The sequence below is a fragment of the Filicampus tigris genome, chromosome 13 (genome assembly GCF_054856515.1).
Source record: "Filicampus tigris isolate MCC_2025a chromosome 13, RoL_Ftig_1.0, whole genome shotgun sequence".
NCBI lineage: Eukaryota > Metazoa > Chordata > Actinopteri > Syngnathiformes > Syngnathidae > Filicampus > Filicampus tigris.
In genome coordinates, this window is record NC_141229.1 from 20,125,763 (window position 1) to 20,150,225 (window position 24,463).

General features: G+C 41.2%; 1 protein-coding gene across 1 annotated transcript in view; it reads left to right on the forward strand.

Moving 5' to 3' along the window:
- bltp1 (bridge-like lipid transfer protein family member 1) overlaps window positions 1–24,463 on the forward strand; it is a 106,583-nt gene that overhangs the window by 77,306 nt on the left and 4,814 nt on the right. Inside the window, exons 71-89 of the mRNA XM_086050629.1 lie at window positions 1,777–2,045; window positions 2,160–2,375; window positions 2,540–2,720; window positions 2,812–2,992; window positions 3,259–3,420; window positions 3,522–3,661; window positions 3,751–3,946; window positions 4,025–4,225; window positions 5,546–5,722; window positions 5,905–6,042; window positions 10,298–10,540; window positions 12,231–12,384; window positions 13,602–13,759; window positions 14,940–15,129; window positions 15,228–15,445; window positions 19,361–19,612; window positions 19,693–19,896; window positions 20,249–20,443; window positions 23,327–23,461. Of these exons, the coding sequence (XP_085906755.1) occupies window positions 1,777–2,045; window positions 2,160–2,375; window positions 2,540–2,720; window positions 2,812–2,992; window positions 3,259–3,420; window positions 3,522–3,661; window positions 3,751–3,946; window positions 4,025–4,225; window positions 5,546–5,722; window positions 5,905–6,042; window positions 10,298–10,540; window positions 12,231–12,384; window positions 13,602–13,759; window positions 14,940–15,129; window positions 15,228–15,445; window positions 19,361–19,612; window positions 19,693–19,896; window positions 20,249–20,443; window positions 23,327–23,461 (3,610 nt within the window). The remainder of the gene's footprint in view (window positions 1–1,776; window positions 2,046–2,159; window positions 2,376–2,539; window positions 2,721–2,811; window positions 2,993–3,258; window positions 3,421–3,521; window positions 3,662–3,750; window positions 3,947–4,024; window positions 4,226–5,545; window positions 5,723–5,904; window positions 6,043–10,297; window positions 10,541–12,230; window positions 12,385–13,601; window positions 13,760–14,939; window positions 15,130–15,227; window positions 15,446–19,360; window positions 19,613–19,692; window positions 19,897–20,248; window positions 20,444–23,326; window positions 23,462–24,463) is intronic.

The following is a 24,463-nucleotide window of genomic DNA, read 5'->3' on the forward strand; positions in this document are numbered from 1 at the left end:
TAGTCAAAATTAGCCGGAATTCCTCGCCTCTTATGTCATTTCACAAATTAGTTATGTAAATGCACATAGCAACCACTCAAAAAAATACACTAGAATGTTTTCCTACAGCATGAAATCGAGCAGATGTCGCATGGCTATGGTTTTTAGATTGAGCACATAATTGACTACATCTAAAAAAAAAAAAAAATCAATGTTCAGATTCTGTTCAATATTGAAATTAAAGTACAAGAGAAATAAGTAAAGATGTGAATATAGGGCTGCCTTACAATGATGGTAGGTGCACCCACCTCACCTGAAACAGAAGCGAATGTCGTCATTGGGTTCGGACAGCGGCGAATAATTGTAATCCAAATATGGAGTTAATTTCTGGATCTCTTTCTGTAACGAATCTATTTCTACTTTTAATTTAATGTTGATTGCTCCTTGATCTTGTCATTTCATGTGACATTAGCTACATGCCATGTCATTGACACGTGCTACAAATTACCTGTCTGCGTATGTGTCAGAGTTATAAATAGGACCCCCAATTTCCACTTTATGTTGGTTTAGGTGGGAAGAAATTAAAATCAAATTAAAATTAAAATGTGGCGGCACAAAAGAGAGAGCCAGAAAAGAGCCAGAGCTCGAAGGTCCCCGCGTACACTGCGGTCTCCTGTTTGGGAACATTCTGGCTTTCCTGTTCCCCATCGCCGATGGGGAAAGGTGCGTGGATAAGTCCGAAAGTTGTGTGCCGACATTGCTACATGAAATCGGTCTCTATGTTGAGGCTAGCACGTCTAACATGCACGGCATCATCTGACTGTGAATGTTTCTTAGACGAGGAAGCAAGCAGTCTTTTAGCCCATGTGTATATGTATGTATATATGTATATATATATCTATATATATATGTATGTGTATATGTATGTATATATGTATGTATATATGTGTGTGTATATATATATATGTATATACATACGTATATATATATATATATACATATATACACACGTATATATACATATATATATATATACATTTTTTTTTTTTACCTATTAGGATCGTTTAGCCAGAGCCAATCACATATGTAAAGTACATAATGTTGCGTATGTTATGTAAAATGAAAAAAAAAATGTAGCCTCCCGTGTATAGAGGGGTTGTTCGTCTAATTAACAGAACACTACCTCCTTGGTGGTATGGCTTTCCTGTAGGGTTGGGTATCAATTATCAATTTCAACTCTGATTGTTCTCATTGTTTCCTGATGTTTCTTGAGTGACTATGAGTCCATTTTGAGGGGACGGAAAGACCAAAAATGAGAAGTCAAGTCGTGTCATACTCTTTCTTGACATTGTTCACTGATAATAATGTATTGCACAAAGTCCTAATGTTTGGTGCTCCCCTTGATAAAATATTTGGTCATTATTCAAGATTTGTAAAGGAGCAAACAGCAGTTCTGTTGTCACGTGTTTCTGTGCTGCTCAAAACATAACAAAATAAATAAAGGATAACAATGACATTATATCCAAGCAAGTAAGTCCAGCAACTCGTGGTGTAACAAGTTCCCTTCAGATGGGTGGAGCCAAACATGTTGCTCTTTGTTAATTGGTCAGTTACAATTCTGAATTAATGAGTACAATCTTAATGAGCAAAACAGTGGATACCTAACCCTACATCACTTCCTGGTGGTGGCATCAACTACATCATCGCAGCAGTTAAGCTGATGCGTCCAAGTAGGAAGTGCTTTGTGGCAACAGAAACCGTCCAACTGAGTCTTTGACTTTCTGATCTACTGTGAAGTTTCCTGAGGAGTCAGAGATGGACCTGTTGTCAGTCACCATTGATGAGCCATCCCATCCTCATGATCAGCACCATCTTCATTCTTCATCCACAATTGGAGACCAGAGCTCTGTTTTCAGTGCTCCTTGCATCCCTGCTGTTCTCTCACCCACAATTCCCTTCCAGCATGATGACATGCAGCGAGATGACCTCTCCTCGTCTTCTTCTGAAGATTCAGAAAAGGAGGATGAGTTTGAACGCGAGAGACCCCTGAACTATCGGAGGCCAATGTACGTTGTTTTCCCTCTTAAAGTAAAATAAAGTTTACGAATAATGATTATAATTTCTGCTTTGGTGTCAAGTCTTGACTGTCCTTGAACCACTTTTTTGCTTGTTCCCTTTAGCCAAGCTTCTCACAGGAAGTCATCAGGCTTTTCTGCCGTGAGTCAGTTGTTCAGCGAACGTTGGCCGAGCACACCTGCCAATCGGAGCTTCGGTGGCGCAACAACAGAAAGAAACATTGACTTTGAACTGGATGTTCGTGTGGAAATAGACAGCGGGAAGTGTGTTCTTCACCAGAGTACTCAGCAAGCTGAGCATGAAGAAATTTCTTTCAGGAGGTGCAGTGAAAGTCATCTTGCCTGATTTTGGTTTCTGTTGGTCTTCTTTGATGCAAAAAACTTTTCCTATATCATTCAAATTTAAAAATTAAACAAAAAAAAAGACTATAGTGCAGTAGTAGAAGTTTCGCATGACCGCCTTCTTCTCTCTGTGGCTTTTGTAGGAGCTGTGATCGCAGCCTCAGGAGTCTAGACCAGGAGTCGCCTCCAAAGAAGAAAAAATTGCAGCCCACATACACATCCACTACCCATCTTCTCGCTGGAAAGAAATGTCCCTCTTCCCTGCAGACCAAATCGAATGACCTTGAGACCACAGTTTTCTACATTCCAGGAGTGGACGTAAAGGTCAGCTTCTCCCTCAGCTATTCAAAATGTGTTCTGTTTGTGTTCGATTTTACATCATGAATTATTAATTCTCCCTTTTCCCCCATTCCAGTTGCACTATAACTCCAAGACCCTGAAGACCGAATCCCCTAACGCCTCGCGGGGATCCTCGCTTCCGCGCACACTCTCCAAAGAGTCCAAGCTGTATGGTATGAAAGATAATGGTCCTCCCAATGCTGTCCAAAGCCAGACTAACTCGCTCCTACCTCCCCCGCTCCCACCTATCCCATCAGGTACTGAAAGTTGCCTCATTCTTAGTTGCATGCCCTCCCGCCATCCCGCACCTCTGACACTCAAGTGCCATGCCGTTCTGTGCTACATCGAGCTGCATGCAATGATTGAATTCCAGGCGTTAATCCATCACACTCATTTGATCAAATGGGCACATGCATATAAGAAAGATGCTCCTTCTCTTAGAGTTGACCTCTCTTCTTTAAATGCATGTCACTGATGTATATATCTGACGTTTCATTTATTTAACTACAGTGTCTGTCTGTAGCCAAAGGTAAAAGCAGCGGAGGAGTGAAAACGGCCAAGCTGTATGCCTGGGTGGCCCTCCAGACTCTGCCGGAGGAAATGGTCATCAGCCCTTGTCTTCTTGATTTCTTGGAGAAAGCACTGGAAACCATTCCTATCACTCCAGTGGAACGAAGCTATGCAGGTTGCTTTCCCTGAGTGTGATATCGTACACAATCGATTGCCGATCTTATTGGACGGATTAGGTTCTTTATCTTTGCTCTTGTCTTTGTGCTGACGCTTCAGCTGTGGCTGCCCAGGAAGAGGACATGGGTCCGTTTGAGAGCGTGGAACCGCTCGAGGAATCGGCCACTTCCCTGGTTTCTTCTTCGACGTCGGCATATTCTTCTTTTCCTGTGGATGTGGTTGTCTATGTCAGGGTTCAGGTACAAGCCAACTCACAGAAATTATTTCAAATAAAAAACTGATATGCAAGTTAGTCTCTTATTTCACATTCAGTGTTTGTGTTTTTAAGCCTTCTCAGATCCGCTTCAGCTGCTTGCCCATGTCCAGAGTTGAATGTATGCTCAAACTGCCGTCATTGGACCTGGTCTTCTCATCTAACCGCGGTGAATTAGAGACCCCAACTGGGGCACACCCCAATGAAGGGTCACACCCACCCTCCTCCACTCCACCTGGGCAGCACATTCCCAAACTACCTCCCAGCAAAGGTCTGCGATTCTAATCGTATTCCATTTTGAGTACAGTGGTGCCTTTACTTACGAGTGCTGCTCTCTTCCTATCTCTAGCCTCTCCATTACTGGGCAGCCCTCTGGGCAGAAGCCGCCACAGCAGTAGCCAGTCAGACCTCACTGGGGGCCCAACTAACTCCTCGGGTCTCAGCTTCACTGCCTGCATGTCTGACTTCTCGCTCTATGTATTCCACCCCTACGGCGCCGGAAAACAGAAATCTGCTGTCACAGGCCTGCCCCCGGGCCCAAGCCCATTAGGTAATGATTATGATCACAATGATATTAATGGTAATCATAACTATTATTATAATGGTAATAATGATGATACATTTTTCTCTTTGGTCACCTTAGAGCAGGGGTGTCAGACTCATTTTTGTCACGGCCCACATCGCACTTATGGTCTCCCTCGGCGGGCCGTTATGATTGTGTACCAATATAAATGTACGATCGCCTAATATCATCACATATACACAACAAATTGATGGATAACTACTTTTTGAAATCAATGATCAGTTAAAAAAAAAAAAAAAAAAAGGTGCGTTTTGAGTATTGCTTTATTTATGGCGAATGAATTCAAATTTCTAATGCGATGGAGAGTGTTCCAAAGGCGCAGGGGTGAACAGAAGAAGGTTTTCGACCTCATGATGATCAGACATGCACGGGGTGGGATAGATTAGACTGCTGAGAAAGGCCTGAGGAGTTGCCGTGTTAATACACAGGAGGTTGGTGAAATACTGAGAGGCAAGGTTATTGATGGTGTTGAATGTGAAGAGCAGGATCTTTACATGAGGGCAGGGGTGAGTTGATTTTGAGATTATGCACAGTATTGGACCAATTGCATTTTTCGGATTGATTTTTTTTTTTCCAAAAACGAGTGCGGCACAGCGTTGGACCAATTACAATTTTCGGATTGATTTTTTTCAGAAAACGAGTGAGTTACTTTAATGAAGACGGCATGTGATTATGAATCAGGGTGCCAGCATTGTTTAGTGAGAGAAATGGACAGGCGGTGGTGAAACTAGACATACTGAGAGCTTGAATTAATGTGTGCCTGAAGTGAAAGTGATATTGAGAATGGCACACTGACTATTGACATAAGGGTAAGGGAGGAAACCATTGATTTTAGAAAAGGTTGATTGGGTACTCACAAGAAGTTTGGTTTCATTTCCGTCAAGTTTGAGAAAGTTAATAAAATTCCATGAGCAAATTTTCTCTTCCTATAGGAGTGAGTGGTGGATAGGATGAGTTGTTGTGCGTGCGTGGTTACAGCCCGGTCCATGTAGCAGTTGATGTTGTTGTTTTTTTTTTTTTTTTTTAATAGATGGCCTAGGCGGGAGAGGATTTAGTTTATGAATAGAATACGACCAAGAACAGAGCCTTGGAGAAAACCAGAGAAAGGGGAAGAAGGATGTTAAATTATTTGGGCTAAATAAACAAATGGGTTCAGAGAGATATGAAGTGAACCAGATAAGTGTGTTAGTGTCAGTAAATCCTATCCTTTTAGTTTTCTCATGCATTTTATGAAATTACCTTGTGCCCTGATTTTGTTTGTAATAACTTCACTAATTTGTCATGAAGGTACAGTGGATGAAGAGCCAGCATCTGTGACAGGAAGAAAGGACTCTCTGAGCATAAACCTGGAGTTCGTTAAAGTCAGTTTATCAAGAATGAGGCGTACAGGAGGCCCGGCATTTATTGAAAGCTTCATTCCTGGTAAAGGTGGTAAAATGGACACCACTCTCATCAATATCTCAGGTACATTGTGGGCTCTCTTAGACTAGAGCTTATCAGAATCATATTAATTTGATTGTCACTGTGATCATACTAGTCAGTCGTTTGTTGTCTTGTGGGTTTGGTATGCTGTGTTAAAAAGCACCTACCAGAAGAAAGTATGTTTTTTTAATTAAACATTTTTAATAGTTATATTTTCTCTTTAGCTGTTTGTGATATTGGCTCAGCTTCCTTCAAGTATGACATGAGACGATTGAGTGAGATTCTGGCCTTCCCAAGAGCTTGGTACCGCCGAAGTATTGCCAGACGCCTCTTCCTTGGAGACCAGACCATCAACCTGCCAGGTAGGTACCTTGTCTGGTTTGTGTTGGTGACCATGTTTTGGGTGAGATTAATTTCAGATGAGTTTGAAGTAAACATTGCTTCTGATGGTTTGGTATTCTTTTAACCACCTTAAAATTGTTCAGTGTAATCATTCTAGAAGTTGAGAAATATAAAATAATACATCTGTGGAAGTTATTGTTATTATAGCTACGCACAATGAAATGCATTTTTGAGGGCATAAACATGTTAGAAACCTCACAAGACTTTGCATGCACATCGGGCCTGGTTCAAAAAAATGAATATTTTAAAGTTGTCATGCACAATTAAAAATAAAATAATGGCTCTGTTGCGCCGCCTACAAAGCCCTATCCCGGTACATTGGACCTAGGGTTGCAAAAAAAGAAAAAAAAGAGGCATGAGTCGCACCGCAAGATAAAAAAGTCAGCAGAAGCCACATCCAGAAATGAACAGGTAGTGAGCTATGATTTTTTGTTAATGTACAGTTTTGGGCTATTTTTGCATTCCATTGCATTTACAGGGGCCATACTTTTGCAACCTCGTCCTATAGATTTCATCCAATTGACTTCAAACTTGATCTGTATCATCTCATGGCCGGGGACATTAAAAGCCATAACATAAACATAGATAAAAACAGAATACAATGATTTTCAAATACAATACAATACAATATAATTGTATTTGTATAGCGCAATTCACCACAGCTAGAGCTGTAACAAAGCACTTTACATACAACAACAAAATAGCCATAATACAACAAGTGAATTCAATAAATTAACACAAAACACTATATACAATAAAAACTGGAAAACAGACGAATATTTTTCCAGTCTTATGATGAAACAAAAGCTAGAGAATGGAAATGTGTCTTCAAACGGGTCTTAAGAATGGACAGAGAGGGGGCTTGCCGAACATCCAATGAAAGGTCATTCCAAAGGGAAGGATTGGCAACAGAGAAGGCTTGATCCCCTCTGAGGCTCCGCTTAGTTCTCGGCACCTCGAGCAGCGCCTGGTCCGCAGACCTGAGGCTGCGGGAAGGTGCGCAGGGGTGGAGGAGCTCGGAGAGGTACGTCGGGGCGAGGACATTTAATGACTTTTAAAAAAATAGAATAATCTTATATTGAACCCTAAAATGCACTGGGAGCCAGTGAAGGGAGGCCAGAATTGGTATTATGTGCTCCATCTTCCGAGTTTCAGTTAGGAGGCGAGCAGCAGCATTTCGGACCAACTGGAGACGTTTGAGGGAGGACTGGCTGACTCCAAAATAAAGTGCATTGCAGTAATCAAGCCAAGATGTAACAAAGGAGTGGATGACTGTTTCTAAGTGCTGATGAGAAAGAAGGGGCTTTACCTTGCTAGACCTTACAACAGCGCTAATTTGCTGGTCCCATTTAAGATCACTGTCCATTTTAAAACCCAAGTTTGAGACTGTTGGCTATAGATATGAAGCCAGGTGGCCCAAGTCAACAGGGTGGGATGTGGAAGAGCCACTGGGACCCAACACCATATCTGTTTTCTTTTCGTTGAAATTTAAGTAATTTAGTGACATCCAGTCTTTGATGTCCTCTAGACAGTACAAAAGTGGTCTTAAGGAGTAAGCGTCTTTTTTGCTCAGCGGGACATAGATTTGACAGTCATCCGCATAGCAGTGGAAGGAAATACCGTGTTTTCAAAGCATGGAACCAAAGGGCAGCAAATATAAAGAGAACAGCGAAGGCCCCAAAATAGAACCCTGTGCAACACCATATGATAGAGGGACAGAGCGGGACTCGGAGGAAGCTAGGCTAACAGGAAAAGTCCTGCCAGCCAAATAGGAGCTGAACCACTCTAGAACACTTCCACTAATGCCCACTTGGTGTTGCAAACGAGTCAAAAGAATACTGTGGTCTACCGTATTGAATGCTCCAGTCAAATCCAACAAACAAGACATACATAGTCTCCAGTGTCATTTGCCAGGAGGATGCCATTAAAAACACATAACAGGGCAGACTCAGTGCAATGCATCTTCTTGAAGCCTGACTGGAAAACCTCCATGACATTTTGTTCATCCAAAAATATTTAATTTATTATATTTAATTGACTACAAATCCTTGTACCTCCACCCTGTACAAAATAAACAATGTTCAAGATAACACACACAAATGCAGAGCTGTACATTTTATCCGTTTGTCCGTTTTATCGCCTACTGCCAACAGCCGGGGTCCCTTCCGCCGTCCGTCTATCCAGCTTTTTGTCAGGCCGGAAAAATAGTAATCGCCTATAGGCCGGTCCGCACATGATTTTAAACAGGCTTCCGTTAGCGTTTCTAACTACCAACTTAAGCAAACGACCACTCGCCCCGCCCCTCCCGGGCGATGTTTGAAACAAAAGACTGATTCACTGCGGCATGGAAGTCTCATCAATGCGTCTCCTTTTAGCACCTTCCAGGACATTTTTGGAGCCGTATGTACCTATAAGGACCTCAGAATCCAGCATTTATTCCGGCTCTCGGTCTTGTAACAGGGAAAACGTCACTTGCTCTCGCCTGTTCACTCAATCAATTCTGTCCCCCAAACAACAACTCAATCTAACAATACTACTGTTACAACTACGCTTAGTCCGACTATTTTTTTAAGTTTCCCGTTTATCGCCTACAAAACTGGGCGTCCGTCATAGGCGGGTAGACGGACCGGTCCGTCACATAGGCGAAATGGTCAGCTCTGCGCAAATGCTTGCTTGTAAACGCTTGTAGGCATTGTGTGTCTGTGTGAAACACATTGCGTTGTCTTGTGTCTGAAATGTGCTATATAAATAAACCTGCCTTGCCTTGCCTAACCATGGGAATGTTATTGTTTTTAGTTAAAAATGGCTGACCTTAACTAGAATCCTGCATCATATTATGGCCAAAGGTAGAATCTTGGTCATTTATTGCACTTTTTGGTAAATACTAAGTCCTTGTTGTGGCGGATGTCGCATGCTAGACTAGCGAGCTATCTTGGGAGATGGTCCTTTTGTTTGTTGCCATGAGAGGCGGCAGCTAACTAACGACGTACATCACGCGTTAGTTGCGCTGACTACTACTACTTCTTCTTCATCTATTTTTTCAGAAGCATATATTTCTAATCCAGCCAGACTTTTGGCTGCCATCAACATGATTTGGGAAAGGGGATTTTGGGTGGGAGCCCAAGCTGTACTGTTCTTGGTCTCCGTTTTTGTAAAATTAGTTTCCCCAAAAATGATGAGTCCTTAGCAACTTTAAAACAGTTGAGTAGTGTTGGCCTACCAATTATGTGATGGTAAGCCATTCTGCCTGGGTATCATTACAGCCTTTCTAGGCTTCAAATCTTCAGTGGCACTTGAGTTCCCACCAGGAATTAACTTCTCAAACACAGGTTGTACACTTAAATATCAGGCAGAAAAGTAGACGTAGTTTTTCCCAAAATTTATGAAGGACACGTATGAACTTGTTTAGAACATTTCATGGGCTACAAAGGTATACAATGAATTAAAGTTTGTCAAAATATACAAAAGAGTTAGTGAGTGAGGAGACGCGACACAGCATTTTATATATGCTTAAGTGTATGCTCTGGCTCTTTGCAATAACACAGTCAAAATTGTGGCTCTTTGCCTTTGAGTGGTGGGCCAACCCTGGATTAAATAAAGGGTTTGTGTCTGTTACCAACCAACTACAGCAGTTGCAAGTGTAAAGTTAAGTCAAGTTTATTTGTCTTGCCCTTCACAAAAGTGTCTCAAAGGGCTTCACAGGCCCATAGTCGACAAAGATAGACGACATTGCATGGTCCAACGTAATAATAGCAGGATACTGCGGAGCAATGTTACACTTTTTGAGCATATGCAAGAGGTGGAACCTATCGTCATATCTTCCTTTTGGCGCTTTGGCTGTTTGCCGGTGGCTTCAAAAAGAGCAGAAAAATATGTGGAGGTATTGTACTGCACGCTGCGAAACTCTGTAAATTACATGCCACGTTTTAACCTTGAAAAGCATATACAATACGTCAGTTGTGCATTTTATAGTGATATTTTTCTGTATTTATATTGAACTTATAAGAATTAATAAAATAAAATGATAAAAAAATAATAATTTGGGGGCTTCTTTTGCAACGCTGCTAAAAACACAAATCAGTGCAAATAGGCAAGGCATTACTGTACATTCCATCCTGACTTACCTTCAGACAACATTATGTTCCACATTATCTTCCACATTTCTGAGGCTGTTCTTTACTTAACACATCTTGACCTTTACCTTGCTTCATTCAGCCTCTGGCCCTGCCACCCCTGACTCATCTGAAAACATGACTCAGCATCTGTCTCCCGAGTCCAGCCGCAAAGCCTACTGGAGGACCTGGGACGGCAGCACCGGGACTCACATGCCTCAGTCGCCCAACGTTTTCTCTGAGCACACCACAGGTAGCAACATGTCCCCAGGTGGTCTTGGCCACCTTAAGTCTCCTGCACCTGGACGAACGAGAAGTGTGTCAGATTCGTCTGCACCGAGAAGAGGTGAGGTCACACACTCGAGCTCAAATGGAATTTGAGCACATAAAACGTTCCATAAAGTAGTGCTGGGTGATATACTTTAAGTTATTCTATTGAAAAAAAAAATACTACGCTCTATGGCTGCTTATCTTTTCTCACTTTATTTTGAAGCGGCATTAAACAGACCTATATTAAATGAGAAAAGCATCGAGACCTCTGTGAAGTGTATTCCGTCACCCAAGCACTTTATTCCGGTCTCTCACGATGGATGACATTAGCTGGTTAACTGAGTAATTAGCATGGCTTCTCCAGCTTTCCCTCTGTTAATTGGCTGTTGATCGTGATCCCTGTGATACTTGTAAAAAGTGTCGCTTATTCGCCGCCATGGAAGCTGTGATTACTGAGTTAGGAGCGAAACCGCAACGTGTTAAGCAGGCAGTAGTAGCCAGCCTAAGTGAAATTAGACGATTACATAGATGGGCGAAAATCCACTTCCGCTTATGTTTAATCTGTCTTTTTTTAATTTCCCATTTATCGTTCATCACCTACAAAATGGGTGTCCATCGGCGGATAGGCGAACCGGTCCGTCACATAGGCGGTATATGCCCAGATCTGTACATAAGCATCCGAGAGAAGCTTTTTGGGACGATCTCTGCCGTTCAGTTATCAGAGAAACTAAAAAATCTGTGATTTTCAGTTTTGTTATTCTTTGTGTTTTCATGAGGTTAAAAATGCAAACTGTTATACTTGTGTAGCTTGCAGGAGCACCCACTACTCAGCATGCCTTGAGGAGCGTTTGTTGCTGTTAGTTTGTTCTTTCCCAAAGTAGTAGTTATTTGCATTCACCCACTTTATTTATTAATTTTCATTGACTGTTCATTTTGATTTCGCACTGTATGCATTGTATTGGAGGATGACTATGTACAGTGTATAATTGACTTCCCGGCGTTGTTATTCATTTTGCCACCTGGAGGCAGCTGTGTGTCATAAGATTGATAAGTGAAAGCTGTTTCCCAGGCACCCAAGCTTCCTTTGACATCTTCTTGCATGCAGTTTGCTGCAGATGACAAATGACGACATGATGGTAGAAAAATGACGACACAAGAGAATCTTTTCCATCGTCATCACGCGATATATAGTCATATCGCCCCGCTCTACCATAAAGCATGAACAGTCGAATCAGGTCCAACTTGGGGCACCCGCTTTTTCTCATGTAAACTCCCTAGCCAGCTACTTTACAGCCCTTGGATTGTCCTCGTGGCTGTATTTGGTGATGTGCAGTGTAGACTCTGCACAGCTGCCCATAGATGTCCCACCTTGCGCTCATCTTCATGTTCAGTGTCTTCTCCTGGTATTCGCCAATAGTGACCGAGCCTGCCGCAAGAAGCAAAAATACACTGACACCTCACTCCCCAAAAAAAGTTTATAATTCCCTCTGGGTACCACTAGATGGCACCAAAGCAATACTTTTATATTAGATATTCAATTTTTTTTTTCTGAGCACAAAAACAGCAAATAGATGACTTTTTCAATGAATAATGGAGCATAGGTTAACAAACCTGCAATTAATTGAATCCGCAAGTACCAAATCGTGAATATGCACTGGAACACTGTACAGCAAAGAGAAGAACGTTTGACCAAGTCACCACTACAATTTGAACATAATTCAATCCTCCACTTACCTTACTTTTACTCTTTTGACATTCTCACCCAGATTCAGTGACAAAAACATCAACCCCCTCATTTAGTAAAAATGGCAAAGCAGCAGGGCAACAGGGGGCGCCATGGGAGACACTGGTGGTGTTTGCCATCAACTTGAAACAGCTCACGGTCCAAATGAACATGAGCAACGTCATGGGAAATAACACGTAAGATGTCAATGTTTCTTTTCACTTCTTAAGGAAAAACATGACTAGTGCTCTGTCTGTCTACATGAGATAATGCCTGTCTTTTCCACTCCCGTCAACTTTCTATTCTTTATTCAGTCTAGTCTTGGAAGATTGTATGTCAGGGTAGTTTGTCAGTCATATAGGTCATAGTTATCCTCCAGGGTTGGAAGAGTTACTTAAAAATGTAATCCGATACAGTTACTAGTTATTTTGTCACTAATGCAATCCATGTACCATAATATTAAAAGTATTGTAACTTGATTACTTTCAGTTACTCTGGGATTACGGTACTCCTAGTACCAAACATGCTAATAAAGACAAAATAAACTGAACACAAATATATAATCTAAAGTAATTGTCAGGTCCTTTCTGTCTTGTAAATGTTTAATAAAACCATTTAGCCAAGAAGATGTGTTCACATATCTTGAATTTAGTCATGTGATGGATGTCCCGGAGGTACATTATTATTACTGCACTAATACCGACCACGGCAATAGGCTTTAATCTGGCAAACCATCAGCATCAGCACATAGTCCCAAAATGCAGTATTTTTCTGAGATACTGGTCCAGCAGCAGTATTCTCAGTGCTTGGATTTGATCCAAAGTTTCAAGTGTCTGCTCTTTCAGTCTCCACCTTTGTTCCAAAATGTTTCTGCTTGTGTAACAATGCAGTTAATGGAGAATATGACAGGACGCAAAGTTTAAAGTTAAGTCGGAATTTGCGCAAAACCTTCTCTTCTATCTGAGCTGAGGCAGCACCGATTAGCTCAGCAGTCATCATAAAGTTAAGAAACACACAGGTCTGCACGTTCTCCAGCTGGGAGGTCAGCAAAGTCTACGCTCCTGCTCCTGTGAATTATTTAGGTCCTCAGAATATTAACAGCAATAACCCACTGGATCAGCAGTTTTGTTGTGGTTTTATTTATTTTTTGACAGGGACCTATTTCAGCTTTCCTCAGGCAATGACCAGGAGATGCGTAAATGTATTACTTTCAAATGCTATCTGCACATACAACCACAAAAAAGAGCAACCACAAAGCTGTGCTGTGACAATCAACGAGACATGTTGAACTGTCAAGTTACTGTTACCGCTGACCTTTGTCTTTCCACTAACTTGTGCATTTCTCACCCTGAGAGTCATATATGTTTCATACAGAGCACTTGCGCATTATTCAGCAGCATTATTTCCCCTGCAGCTGGACAACCAGTGGCCTGAAGAGCCAAGGCCGGCTGTCTGTGGGTAGCAACCGCGACCGAGAGATTAGCATGTCTGTCGGCCTGGGACGCTCCAAGCTCGACTCCAAGGGTGGCGTAGTGGGTGGCAATATAGACGTGAACACCCTAGAGATGGTCTGTAAGTAAACAAAAACACACACCACTGATTTTTTTTTTACCCCACATCTTGTTAGGAAGGGCTTGTTCCATCGAAGCATAATCTGTGGCGGCGAAGCCAGAACAACTGACTTTGCAGTTGTACTGCAATTAGTTGTCGGCTACTTCATACTGTATGTATTTATTTATTTGTAAGATAATGAATGACACATTATAATTTAATTTGGGTATTTGACCACAGTATTATATTTGATTGCTATTGGGAAAATTGCTACATTAAACTCCCTTTTCCATCAGTTGCTTCAAGGCACGATTGATCTACAATCAATTACACACAATTGATAGAATTCCTAGAACTCAAGGAATCAAATTATTATCCCGGTCGCTAGTGTCTCTTTAATTCAGTATATCTTTCAATGATATAATGTAAAATATTTTACATCATACATGTGCCTTTGTTTATTACGATACATAGTTGAATATACATTTCGCAAGTGTCTGGTCAAAACCATCACCTTTCAGGAAAGCCAAAAAACAGCGTGTTTGTTAAGCTTTTAACATGGTATTGTCTTGCTCAAGGACTCATCAGCTGTGTGTCCAGAGGATGTTGAGGGTGGATAACCAGCCCCCCCCCCCCCCCCCCCCCCCGTTGGCAAGCAAAAAATAGTACATAGTATACAGTAGTGTGTGGGGAATAAAAAAAAAAAAAAAATCTGCAGTGTAATAGAGTGGACCGAGCTGGACCGCAAACAGCAAAATTATGCGTATAATTGAAGCCTTTTGAAAGGCTTTGGCATTTTTTTTTATCCCCCCAATTGCTTAAAAAAAACACTGATAAACATTCAATATGCGTTTTCCATGAAAAATGTGGTGATCCAACTCACCCCCATCCCACCCGCCAAAAAAACCCCAAACAAAATGTTTTGTTTTTTTTAAATGTAAAAATCCGAGAATCAGCCAAGTCGTGGGTGCCGAATCGCAACTATGCGGGGGTCCACTCTATTAAACCAAAGCCTTTGAATAAATGTCTAGTACACTCTGTAATGAGGTGTATAAAGACCATGGCCACTAATTACGCCAATTGATAATATAGTGCTTACATTTTTCTGCATCTCTCAGCACATTCTTAACTAAATCTGCCTTTTCCTTTACAGTTTTACTGGAAAATGAAATTGATTTCATATTGTGTGATTGTTTCCTAGCACACATCTCTGAGCACCCAAACCAGCAACCAAGCCATAAGATTCAGATCACGATGGGCTCCACCGAGGCGCGGGTGGATTACATGGGCTCCAGCATCCTGATGGGAGTTTTTAGTAATGCTGACCTGCAGCTCCAAGATGAGTGGAAAGTCAACCTGTGTACTGTTGATTCCAGCATATCTGAGAAAAGGTATGACATTTCAAAGAATAATAATAACCAGCAAGTGTGCTATGCACTTGATTAGATATAGCACGGCACACTAGTGACAAACCCTCCCTTCCATCCAGTGAGATCTTTGTCCATGGAGACTTGCAGTGGGACATTTTCCAGGTGATAATCTCTCGCTCCACCACACCGGACCTAATCAAGATTGGCATGAAGCTGCAGGAGTTTTTCACTCAGCAATTTGACACCAGCAAGCGGGCCCTCTCCACGTGGGGCCCTGGCCCCTACCTGCCTCCGAAAACCCCAGTCATCAACGCAGAGAAAGGAGCAGCAGAGCTGTGTAAGTATTCCCTTTTGCCTGTATTGCTGAATTAAGTTTCGAAAAGACATTGTGAGAAAAGGCTATCCGAAACACTCAGACACTCAAGTGTTGAGTTCTGTTCGGCAGCAGAAGGGTTTCGTAACTACATTTCACTTGTACACTATGACCCAATTTAGATCTGCCCCATTTTCACTGCACGGATTGTACTTGGCTCCACATAGCTCTACTCATATTTGCACAGGTAAAACCATGTACCACAAGGTACTATTTCTAATAACTGATAAGCCAGTGGTAGAAGCATGCCAAGCCAATACCATCACTTTGACATAAACCACTGCTTGTGGTTTAATGTTGAGGAGATTCTCAATCACCTTGTGTATTTGTCTGTGTCCGGAATTATTCACTCATTCCCAACTGCAGAATCACGAACGACATAGTGATGACTAAATAGTGGACTATATCAAATGAAAACAAATGTTTTTGAGCACTACTCTGGCATTACTTACATATTGTCGTTGAGTAATTACAACATGCCGGGGCAACATTAGCTCATTTAAATTCCGTAATACATATTGAATAAATCAATCATAATAACGTTACCTTAGCGCTTTATGTCCATCCGTGTTGTGATATGTTGCACTACTTATATTGCGCACTACTCATGAATCTGTCTCATGCCGAAAATCTAAAAACAGAGGTGAGAGTAAGTCACTCAAGTCGTAACCTTCAAGTCTCAAGTCACTGTGGAGAAAAAAAATCAAGCAAGGCAAGTTGAGTTGTCACCAAATTTCAAGCAAGTCAAGTCACTTGATTGATTGATTGGTGAAACTCAGATAAATACCAACGCGTGCCACAAAGCCTACAACACCCAGGGAAAGGTATTAGTTCATCACATGTTTTTGGGAGGAGCATTTGCGCATACCATTATTGCGATAATATTCTTTTAGTGTATCGTGCAGCCCTAATTGGGGGCACTTTCTAGTGGATAACCTACACTCATGCATTCAAACAGCACAACAAAATGGCGAACTCACTTTAGAGAGTGCTATTAATTGGATAGGGTATTATTCCGAGCTCAGCCATTGTGACGTTGAAGGATGCAAAGTTAGAAATTACAAAGAATAACACGCATGCTATTTACTGTGCATTGTTAGCTTGCTATGTTGCTGCAGCTATACACTGCAATACTTCACTTTGCTGTCAGCAGTTATTTTTCGAGCTGCCCTCAGTTCTTCCTGTCATAAAATGTACCTCCTGAACAGAACCAACAATCGAGCTTGGGGAGTAATGGAATACATGTACTGGCATTATTCAGAATACAAAAACAATCGAACTGTATTCAGAAAAAAAAGATGTAATCAAATTACAGATAAATTCATTAAAAATGGGGATTATTTCACAGGATTACAATTTCCACGCAGGCAGGAAGATGCCATCGGCCGGGTTGTTTATTTGAGCCCTGAAAACAACAATTGGATAAATTGTCACCGTTCGTCTGGCTTAGGGGTCGGCAACCTTTAACACTTAGAGAGACATTTCGACCCGGTTTCCACGGAAAAGAAAACCCTGGGAGCCGCAAACACTTTTTGACATCTGAAATGAAGATGTTAGCCTATATGAATATACATATGTTGCTTATGAAATACATGCAGTCCAACCCATGTTTCAGAAAATTTTATTTTATTAAATGAACACATTTTGAACTCTAACAAAAAAAAAATCACAGAGTTGAAGGTCTTTCAAAAAAATCAAAAAGATGAACTTAAATTATCCATCCAGCAAACAAAAATGCAGTGAGACGTCATCTTTTGGGATTTGGGAGCGTGCAGCCTTGACGTGAATTTCAAAATACAATGGAAAAAAGCACTATTTTCATTCAATAAAAATAAATAGTTGCAAAATAACTGCCTGAATTTTTAATTTACCTTTTTAACTCATTCACTGCCAGATATTTTCAGACCATCTTCTACTGTAATGTTTGAAAAAATGTGAAAAAAATCTAAATTAGTTCCTTGGATTGAATGGCTGGACTGTGAAAAGACAAGTAAATTCGTCAATGGCAGTGAATGAGCTAATGGGACTTCTGCTCCTGAACCTCTGGGCACAGCGTCTCCAAATCATGGCTGTTGGAAGACACTTTCATCTTTACGCAGGACTGTAAACTGCTGTCTTTTTCGCAAAAAAAGGCGTTGTGTTTACGGACGTAAATGTAGTGCAGCGTGTCGGGGCATTTCGACAGTGGAGCGATTCGGTCAGAGGTAGAAATACAGTATTTGTCGGAAATGATGAGGCAAGGTTTTTCGATCTCATTTCATGGAGACGTCACTAAAGATGACGTCACTTTATAACCACACGTAAAAAAGGAGACTATCTGAGCTGTGACTGAATTACTACTATCACTGTCAATGTCCACTCTATGCTTCATGTTTCAAGTGGGATTAAAGTCAAATATTAAGGCAATACTGTTACTCAAAACACAACTTTGCAGATTCAATCTCACGGCTGCCAGGATTTTGGGCTCGGATGACATCACTGTTGGATGTATGCAACCTGGAGGTTCAGACTGTGGTTGCATTGCAAAATAAAAAATCAGGAAGGTATCCAATCTGGGACCACATATGAAAGTGGCCAAAAACTTTGACTTACTAAGAAGACATGATGCACGTTTTTGGGACAAATAACATGCACTTCAATCGGACACTTATTACTGACTTTCCCAAGCCGCGCAGAGCCGCAACAGATAGATGAAAGAGCACTCGCACAGTCTTTGCGAGCAAATGGGAGGCGGGAGCACTGTCTGTGATGTATCTTCCAAACACAGACAGTTTGAAAGCAGGCAACATGGAAGAAAGCAGGAAGTGGTGACCGGTGTACACTGTTATATATAATATATTCACTGAAGGACCGATTTATCTTAAATAACATTGACAAAGAAAAGGTGAGCTGTCGCGAGGACTGCTTCGTATTGCGGAGCCATAGCTGGTAGCCGCTGCACAGCTAACGAAAGTCAAGTGTTACCCTCCTGTCATAAAACATCCACAGTTTTACTATTTAATCACCACCTTAGCAAAAAATGGCTAGACTTGTAAGTTGCCACTGGGATAAAACAGTTTTTTGCAGATGATGTCACGTATCATCATCATCAACGTATCATAATTACAGTGCGTGCATGCGAGCGTGTGGGTGAGATGGGGGGGGGGGGCGATGAGTGGGGACTACCGTTACCAGCAGCAAATGTTGCCTTCACATGCTTAATTTGTCCTCTTTTGTCTTTTTTCACCCCCATTTCACTCTTTATAACAACAACTTTATGGAGCAAGAAAATCTACTTTCCCTCATTGGATCAAGTCTATCTATCGATATTTATATTTTAAAATATATATTTCAATGGACCTCTAATATACACATATTTTTGCTATTTGTGGGTCATCCCTGTCCCTAGCCCCTGCAAATAATGGGGGTCCACTGTATCCAAATATATAACGTAGTGCTATTTTTCCTCATTAGCATATTTGGTATTGAGTAATCCAAAAGTAATTAAAAGTTGTAAAGTCACATTACTTTAATATTATGGTGTTTGTTTTAACAGGGATAACTGGAATACATTTTAAAAGTAACCGTCCCTACCAACAGTCACATGTTGTGATGCAAATACAGGCAGGTGTTCTCGTTTGTTAGTTTGATAGCGCTTTCCGTTTTCAGTTTCCCATGGTAACATTTTGAAATGTAAAAAAGACTAGGTCGAGTAGAGCTGAGCCAAGCCAAGGAAGTACTGTGCAGTGGAAAATACACAATAGTTCTTTATTGTTTGTTTATGGGCAAATAAAAGTAGCATACAGTTTATGAAATATGGATGGCTGCAAAAGAGTGCTAATCAACAGTGTTCCCTTCAAGATGATCTCACTTTGTTTCCCGTAACGATTTGCCATTCAGACATGGATGCAGCGCATCACCGTCACTGGCCCGGGGTGCTGAAGGTCATTGCAGGTTGCCACATATCCCTCTTCCAGATGCCTCTGCCTGAAGACGCTGTGCAGTTGGGTGGCTCAATGAGTCTCCATGGCAATCACATGACCTTGGCCTGCTTCCACGGGCCCAACTTCCGCTCTAAGTCGTGGGCTCTCTTCCACCTGGAAGAGCCCAATATCGCTTTCTGGACGGAAGCACAGAAAATACTGGAAGATGGTGAGAGAAAGCTTTCATTGCTCCGACCTCTTATTATTCCCAAGTTGCTGCCTGACACTACGATCGGTTTTCTAACACAGGTTCTAAGGATGATTCCACATACATTGTGCAAACACTGGACTTCCATCTCGGTCATAACACAATGGTGACCAAACCCTGTGGTGCCCTGGAAAGCCCGATGGCCACCATTACCAAGATAACGCGGCGGCGGCACGAAAACCCTCCACACGGAGTCGCCACGGTTAAAGAATGGTTTAATTATGTCACTGCCATGAGGAATGAAGGTGACTTTGCTTCTTCTTTTTCTAATGATCTATAATATAATCTCATTACAATAAAAAAAAAAAAAAAAAGTATATTCAGTAACTTTATCATTGACAGGTTTAATTCTTTGAAGAATTCATGGAACGCTAATTTTACTGACAGATTATCTAATGAAGCTTAGTGCTGTCATTTAGCTTTTTTAGAAATTTAGTACAGTACTGAGGGTAATGATGCCCCCTGAAAGAGCGACTTTCAGTCTTTCTTGAAGCAGACCATCTTTCATGAAAAATATCTGAGATAGAGTTAAGAAAAGAATCTTTTGACCTTCAGCTCAAACGAGTTCTTACTCTTTCTTTTTATCGCTCACTTCAGAGTTGAACTTGCTAAGGAATGTGGAAGCCAACAACCCAGAGAGTGGAGCCACTGCCAAGAGTTCCAGTCTGCTGAGCAGCTTCCGAAGCAATTCCAGCTACAACCACGAGACTGAGACCATCTTTGCCCTTCCCAGAATGCAACTGGACTTCAAGTCCATCCATGTACAAGATCCTGATGAGCCTTCTCTGTCAGGTGGCGTGCATTTTCCAAAAATACAACAAACACAAGTAGCCCGGAGTCAGCAATGTCTGCGAGTAATATGTGCTGCTTATCAAAAGCTAAACTAACACTAATCTGTAAATCCAACAAAACTCAATGCAGCTCTGCTGACCTTTTGATTTTGCATGCTAGTGTTTCAGACAATGTGTGAACATGGCTCTGGATTGTCATCATGTTATAGTCCTGTCTTTCTTTGGTGGAGAAACCCGGTGCTGCAGCTATTATGTAAATTAGCCCCACTGTTACGCTCTTAAAGTTATACAATACTGCCAAACAGCTCGCTCACATACACGTTTTTGGAATAATGAAAAGCGTTAGTTGGTTGTTTGATTTCACAGTTGATGGGAGGGCAGGCACTCTAGACAGCTGTACTGTATTTTTTTGGTAGACAGGCTATTAAAGATGGTCCCTTTAACATTAATAGTGATTGGTTTATGACACAAACCTGTGCTGTTGTGTTGCATGATTGTGGCAGATTTTTCTATTGCCGTTTTCATTTCTTTGAGAGAAAAATATTTTCCAAAATGTGAGCACCAGAATCCTGGAACAGAGTCTCCACAGTTTCAAGCCCTCAATCAGTTAATATGACCGCATGCGTCTGTGGTTTGTTACTACTTAATTTTAAGGTCATGTAGCAATAATAGGGGTCACTCGCAAGAGTGTAGGTACTGGTAATTAATACAGAGACGGGAGAAATGTCTTGATTACTCCCGCTTGCCTCTAGGGGCACCACGTCAAATTTTGGATTGTTTAATAGTTAGATGATGAAAAACCTCATTAAATCGGTCTTTAAATATGATAGAGGTGCTATAATAAAGAGCTTTTTTATATATATGTATAATATATATATATATATATATAATATATATATATATATATATAGTATATATATTATATATATATATATATATATATATATATATATATATATAGTATATATATTATATATATATATATATATATATATATATATATATATATATATATATATATAGTATATATATTATATATATATTGGCGGCACGGTGGTCGACTGGTTAGCACGTCCGCCTCACAGTTCAGAGGTCGTGGGTTCGATCCCGGCTCCGGCCTCCCTGTGTGGAGTTTGCATGTTCTCCCCGTGCCTGCGTGGGTTTTCTCCGGGCACTCCGGTTTCCTCCCACATTCCAAAAACATGCATGGTAAGTTGATTGGATACTCTAAATTGCCCCTAGGTGTGATTGTGAGTGCGGATGTTTGTCTCTGTGTGCCCTGCGATTGGCTGGCAACCAGTTCAGGGTGTCCCCCGCCTACTGCCCAAAGACAGCTGGGATAGGCTCCGGCACGCCCCGCGACCCTTGTGAGGAGAAGCGGTATAGATAATGGATGGATGGATTATATATATATATATATATATATATATATATATATATATATATATATATATATATATATATATATATATATATATATATATATATAGTATATATATATAATATATATATATATATATATAGTCATGCTGGACATATATATATATATATCCGACTGTTGGCCAAGGTAGAAAAATGTTCACGTCAGGATTGGTCAAGGTTTGTTCAAGCTCGCAAATGTTCGGCAAACGGTCGCCAGACGTTGGCCTCTATTTTTCTTGTCAAGAATAATCACAAAAACTGTTGGCAAACATCCGACAAACGTTTTTCGAACATTTACGACATTGAACGAACCCTGACGAACTCTGGCGTGAACGTAACATTCGCTGCCTTCGAAAACACTGTCAGAAGAGAAAAAAAAGATCAGAAATGAATGGAACGTAAGAGAAAAATGGGACGTCTAATAGATGAGCACGAGAAGGGGTAGTGATGACTATAGTGACGGTGGCTGTTGGCGTTCATTAAATGTATGTAGTAAGTTAAGTTGGCGCTTATGTTTGATCAGCGGATTCTCACGTGGTGAGCAGGTGGAAGGAACTTCGACTTGTTTGCAGTCAGAGAAAAGAAAAACAAAAATGGGACGAAAGGGGGCAGGAATCAGGGAAAACAAGCTTGGTAGGGTTCTCGTGGCTTGGAACCCGTGCGCTTTTAGAGCTTCGTCGGGACCACGCTGGATGGTTTTCCTGGCCTTCGGGTGAGGAGCAGGGCCGTCTTATGCTTCAGTTTATGCAGGTCATCACGCTTAACCTGCAGTTATGTCATAAACATGTCCAGGAAAATGATTATTATCCAGGCCTAGCTGATCCATCAAAGTAAAGTTAGCAGGATAAACACAATTTTGAATAATTCATTTTGATATATCCTCGCTGTCCTGTGAAAAACACTTATCTCCAATTTTGGAAACTTTTTTTATTTTTCACATTAATGCGATGTCTGTAACGCGGAAACACTATTCATGTCAAAATAAGAAAATGAAAAAAAATGGAGATAAGTGTTTTTCACATGACAGCGACGATATGCAAACTGTCTAAAAGGTTGTAACTGCAGTTCCCACGTCCATCCCTGGGGTCCAGTCTTGGTCCAGCAATTTGGTTTGACGTGCCCCCCTGCTGTGTGGATGCATTTCATTGAATGGAGTTTTCAAAGCAAGGATTGCCACAATGTCTGGTCGTGGGGTGTTGGAATACACAACAAATGGTCTGCAGAATCTCCTTAGGTGACAAAGCAAGTCTCTTTATCACGGATCGGTACTTTCCTGAGACTTAGCAAACCTCCGTCAAGCAACATGTTGAGATTCCCTCATGATTCGTTTGCTTTGAAGTTGGTCTGCAACAGACGTGGTGTGGAGGGGACATGTATCACTTGCGGGATATTTATTTCAGCCCCATTGCTGGGATTGTCAATGTTACTAAATGTAGCTTCTGTATGTTTTTTTTATTCCCAGATTCCAACAGCAAACCAAAGGTAGAGTGCAGCGTAGTGACGGAGTTCACGGACCATATCTGCGTTACTATGGATGCCGAGCTCATCATGTTTCTCCACGACATGGTGTCTGCCTACCTGAAAGAGAAAGAGAAAGGTTTTTCGCTCTTTTTGTTTTGTCAGTCAAATCCGCAGTATCCAGGAACCACGCAAAACATCTGTCTGCCGGCACGTGCGCATTCGCATGTGTGTGCGTGGCGAGCGAGTAAAGGGGGCAGCCAAGAGTTCTTTTCTCATGCAGCAGTACGGTTAGAAAGAGGAACAAAGACTACATTTTCATCAGTTTGTATTTGTCACCAAGAACCAAAATATCATCAGTTTTAAGCAGGGCCCGATATGGATTTTTTATTAACCCGATGCAGGTTTTTGGCAGAAAAAAAAATACCAATTACCAATTAATCAGTTGAATCATTTAAAAAATACACAATGCATATTTCCCTTCCCAAATGCATTTCAGTGGGTGTCAGTTATATGCAGATTTTTGCTATTGGCTGGCTGGCCTGGGGTCTCACTTACCAAAGAGTGCGTAGAATTCAAACTAAAAGTGTACGTACGCACAAAATCCGAAAGTGGCGTACGAAAAAAATCCGACCTATCAAACTGTGCGTACGTACACGTACCTATCGAATGTACTGCCCTCTATATGGCCAAATCTATCCATATATGGTCAGTGCAAAAGCAGTACATGAAAACGAATGAGCAATGCTGACCAATGCTTTGTGAAAGATGAATTATGACCACAATGCTTTTCAGTGCGGTGGAAACAAGGAAGGGAATCTTGTTTGGTGGCCTAAGTTGGCATCGTACAAAAAATATCAACAAACACGACCGGCAGGAGAGAAGGAAATACAAAGTGCTCGGACTTAAATGGAGATGATTATAAAATTGGGATGGTGCGACCCATTGAGACTTAATTGCTGCTCCATCGTTATGGATGGCAGGCACAGGTGTGCGCTCAGACAGAGGGACACAACTTGGAAATGCAAATGTTGCTGCAATGAAAAAAGTAGCCTATTCAATTTACGTAATTGGTGTACATTTGTTGCGCATATGGTTAAAATGTGATAAACTTGTGTATATTACAGTAAAATCTACAACA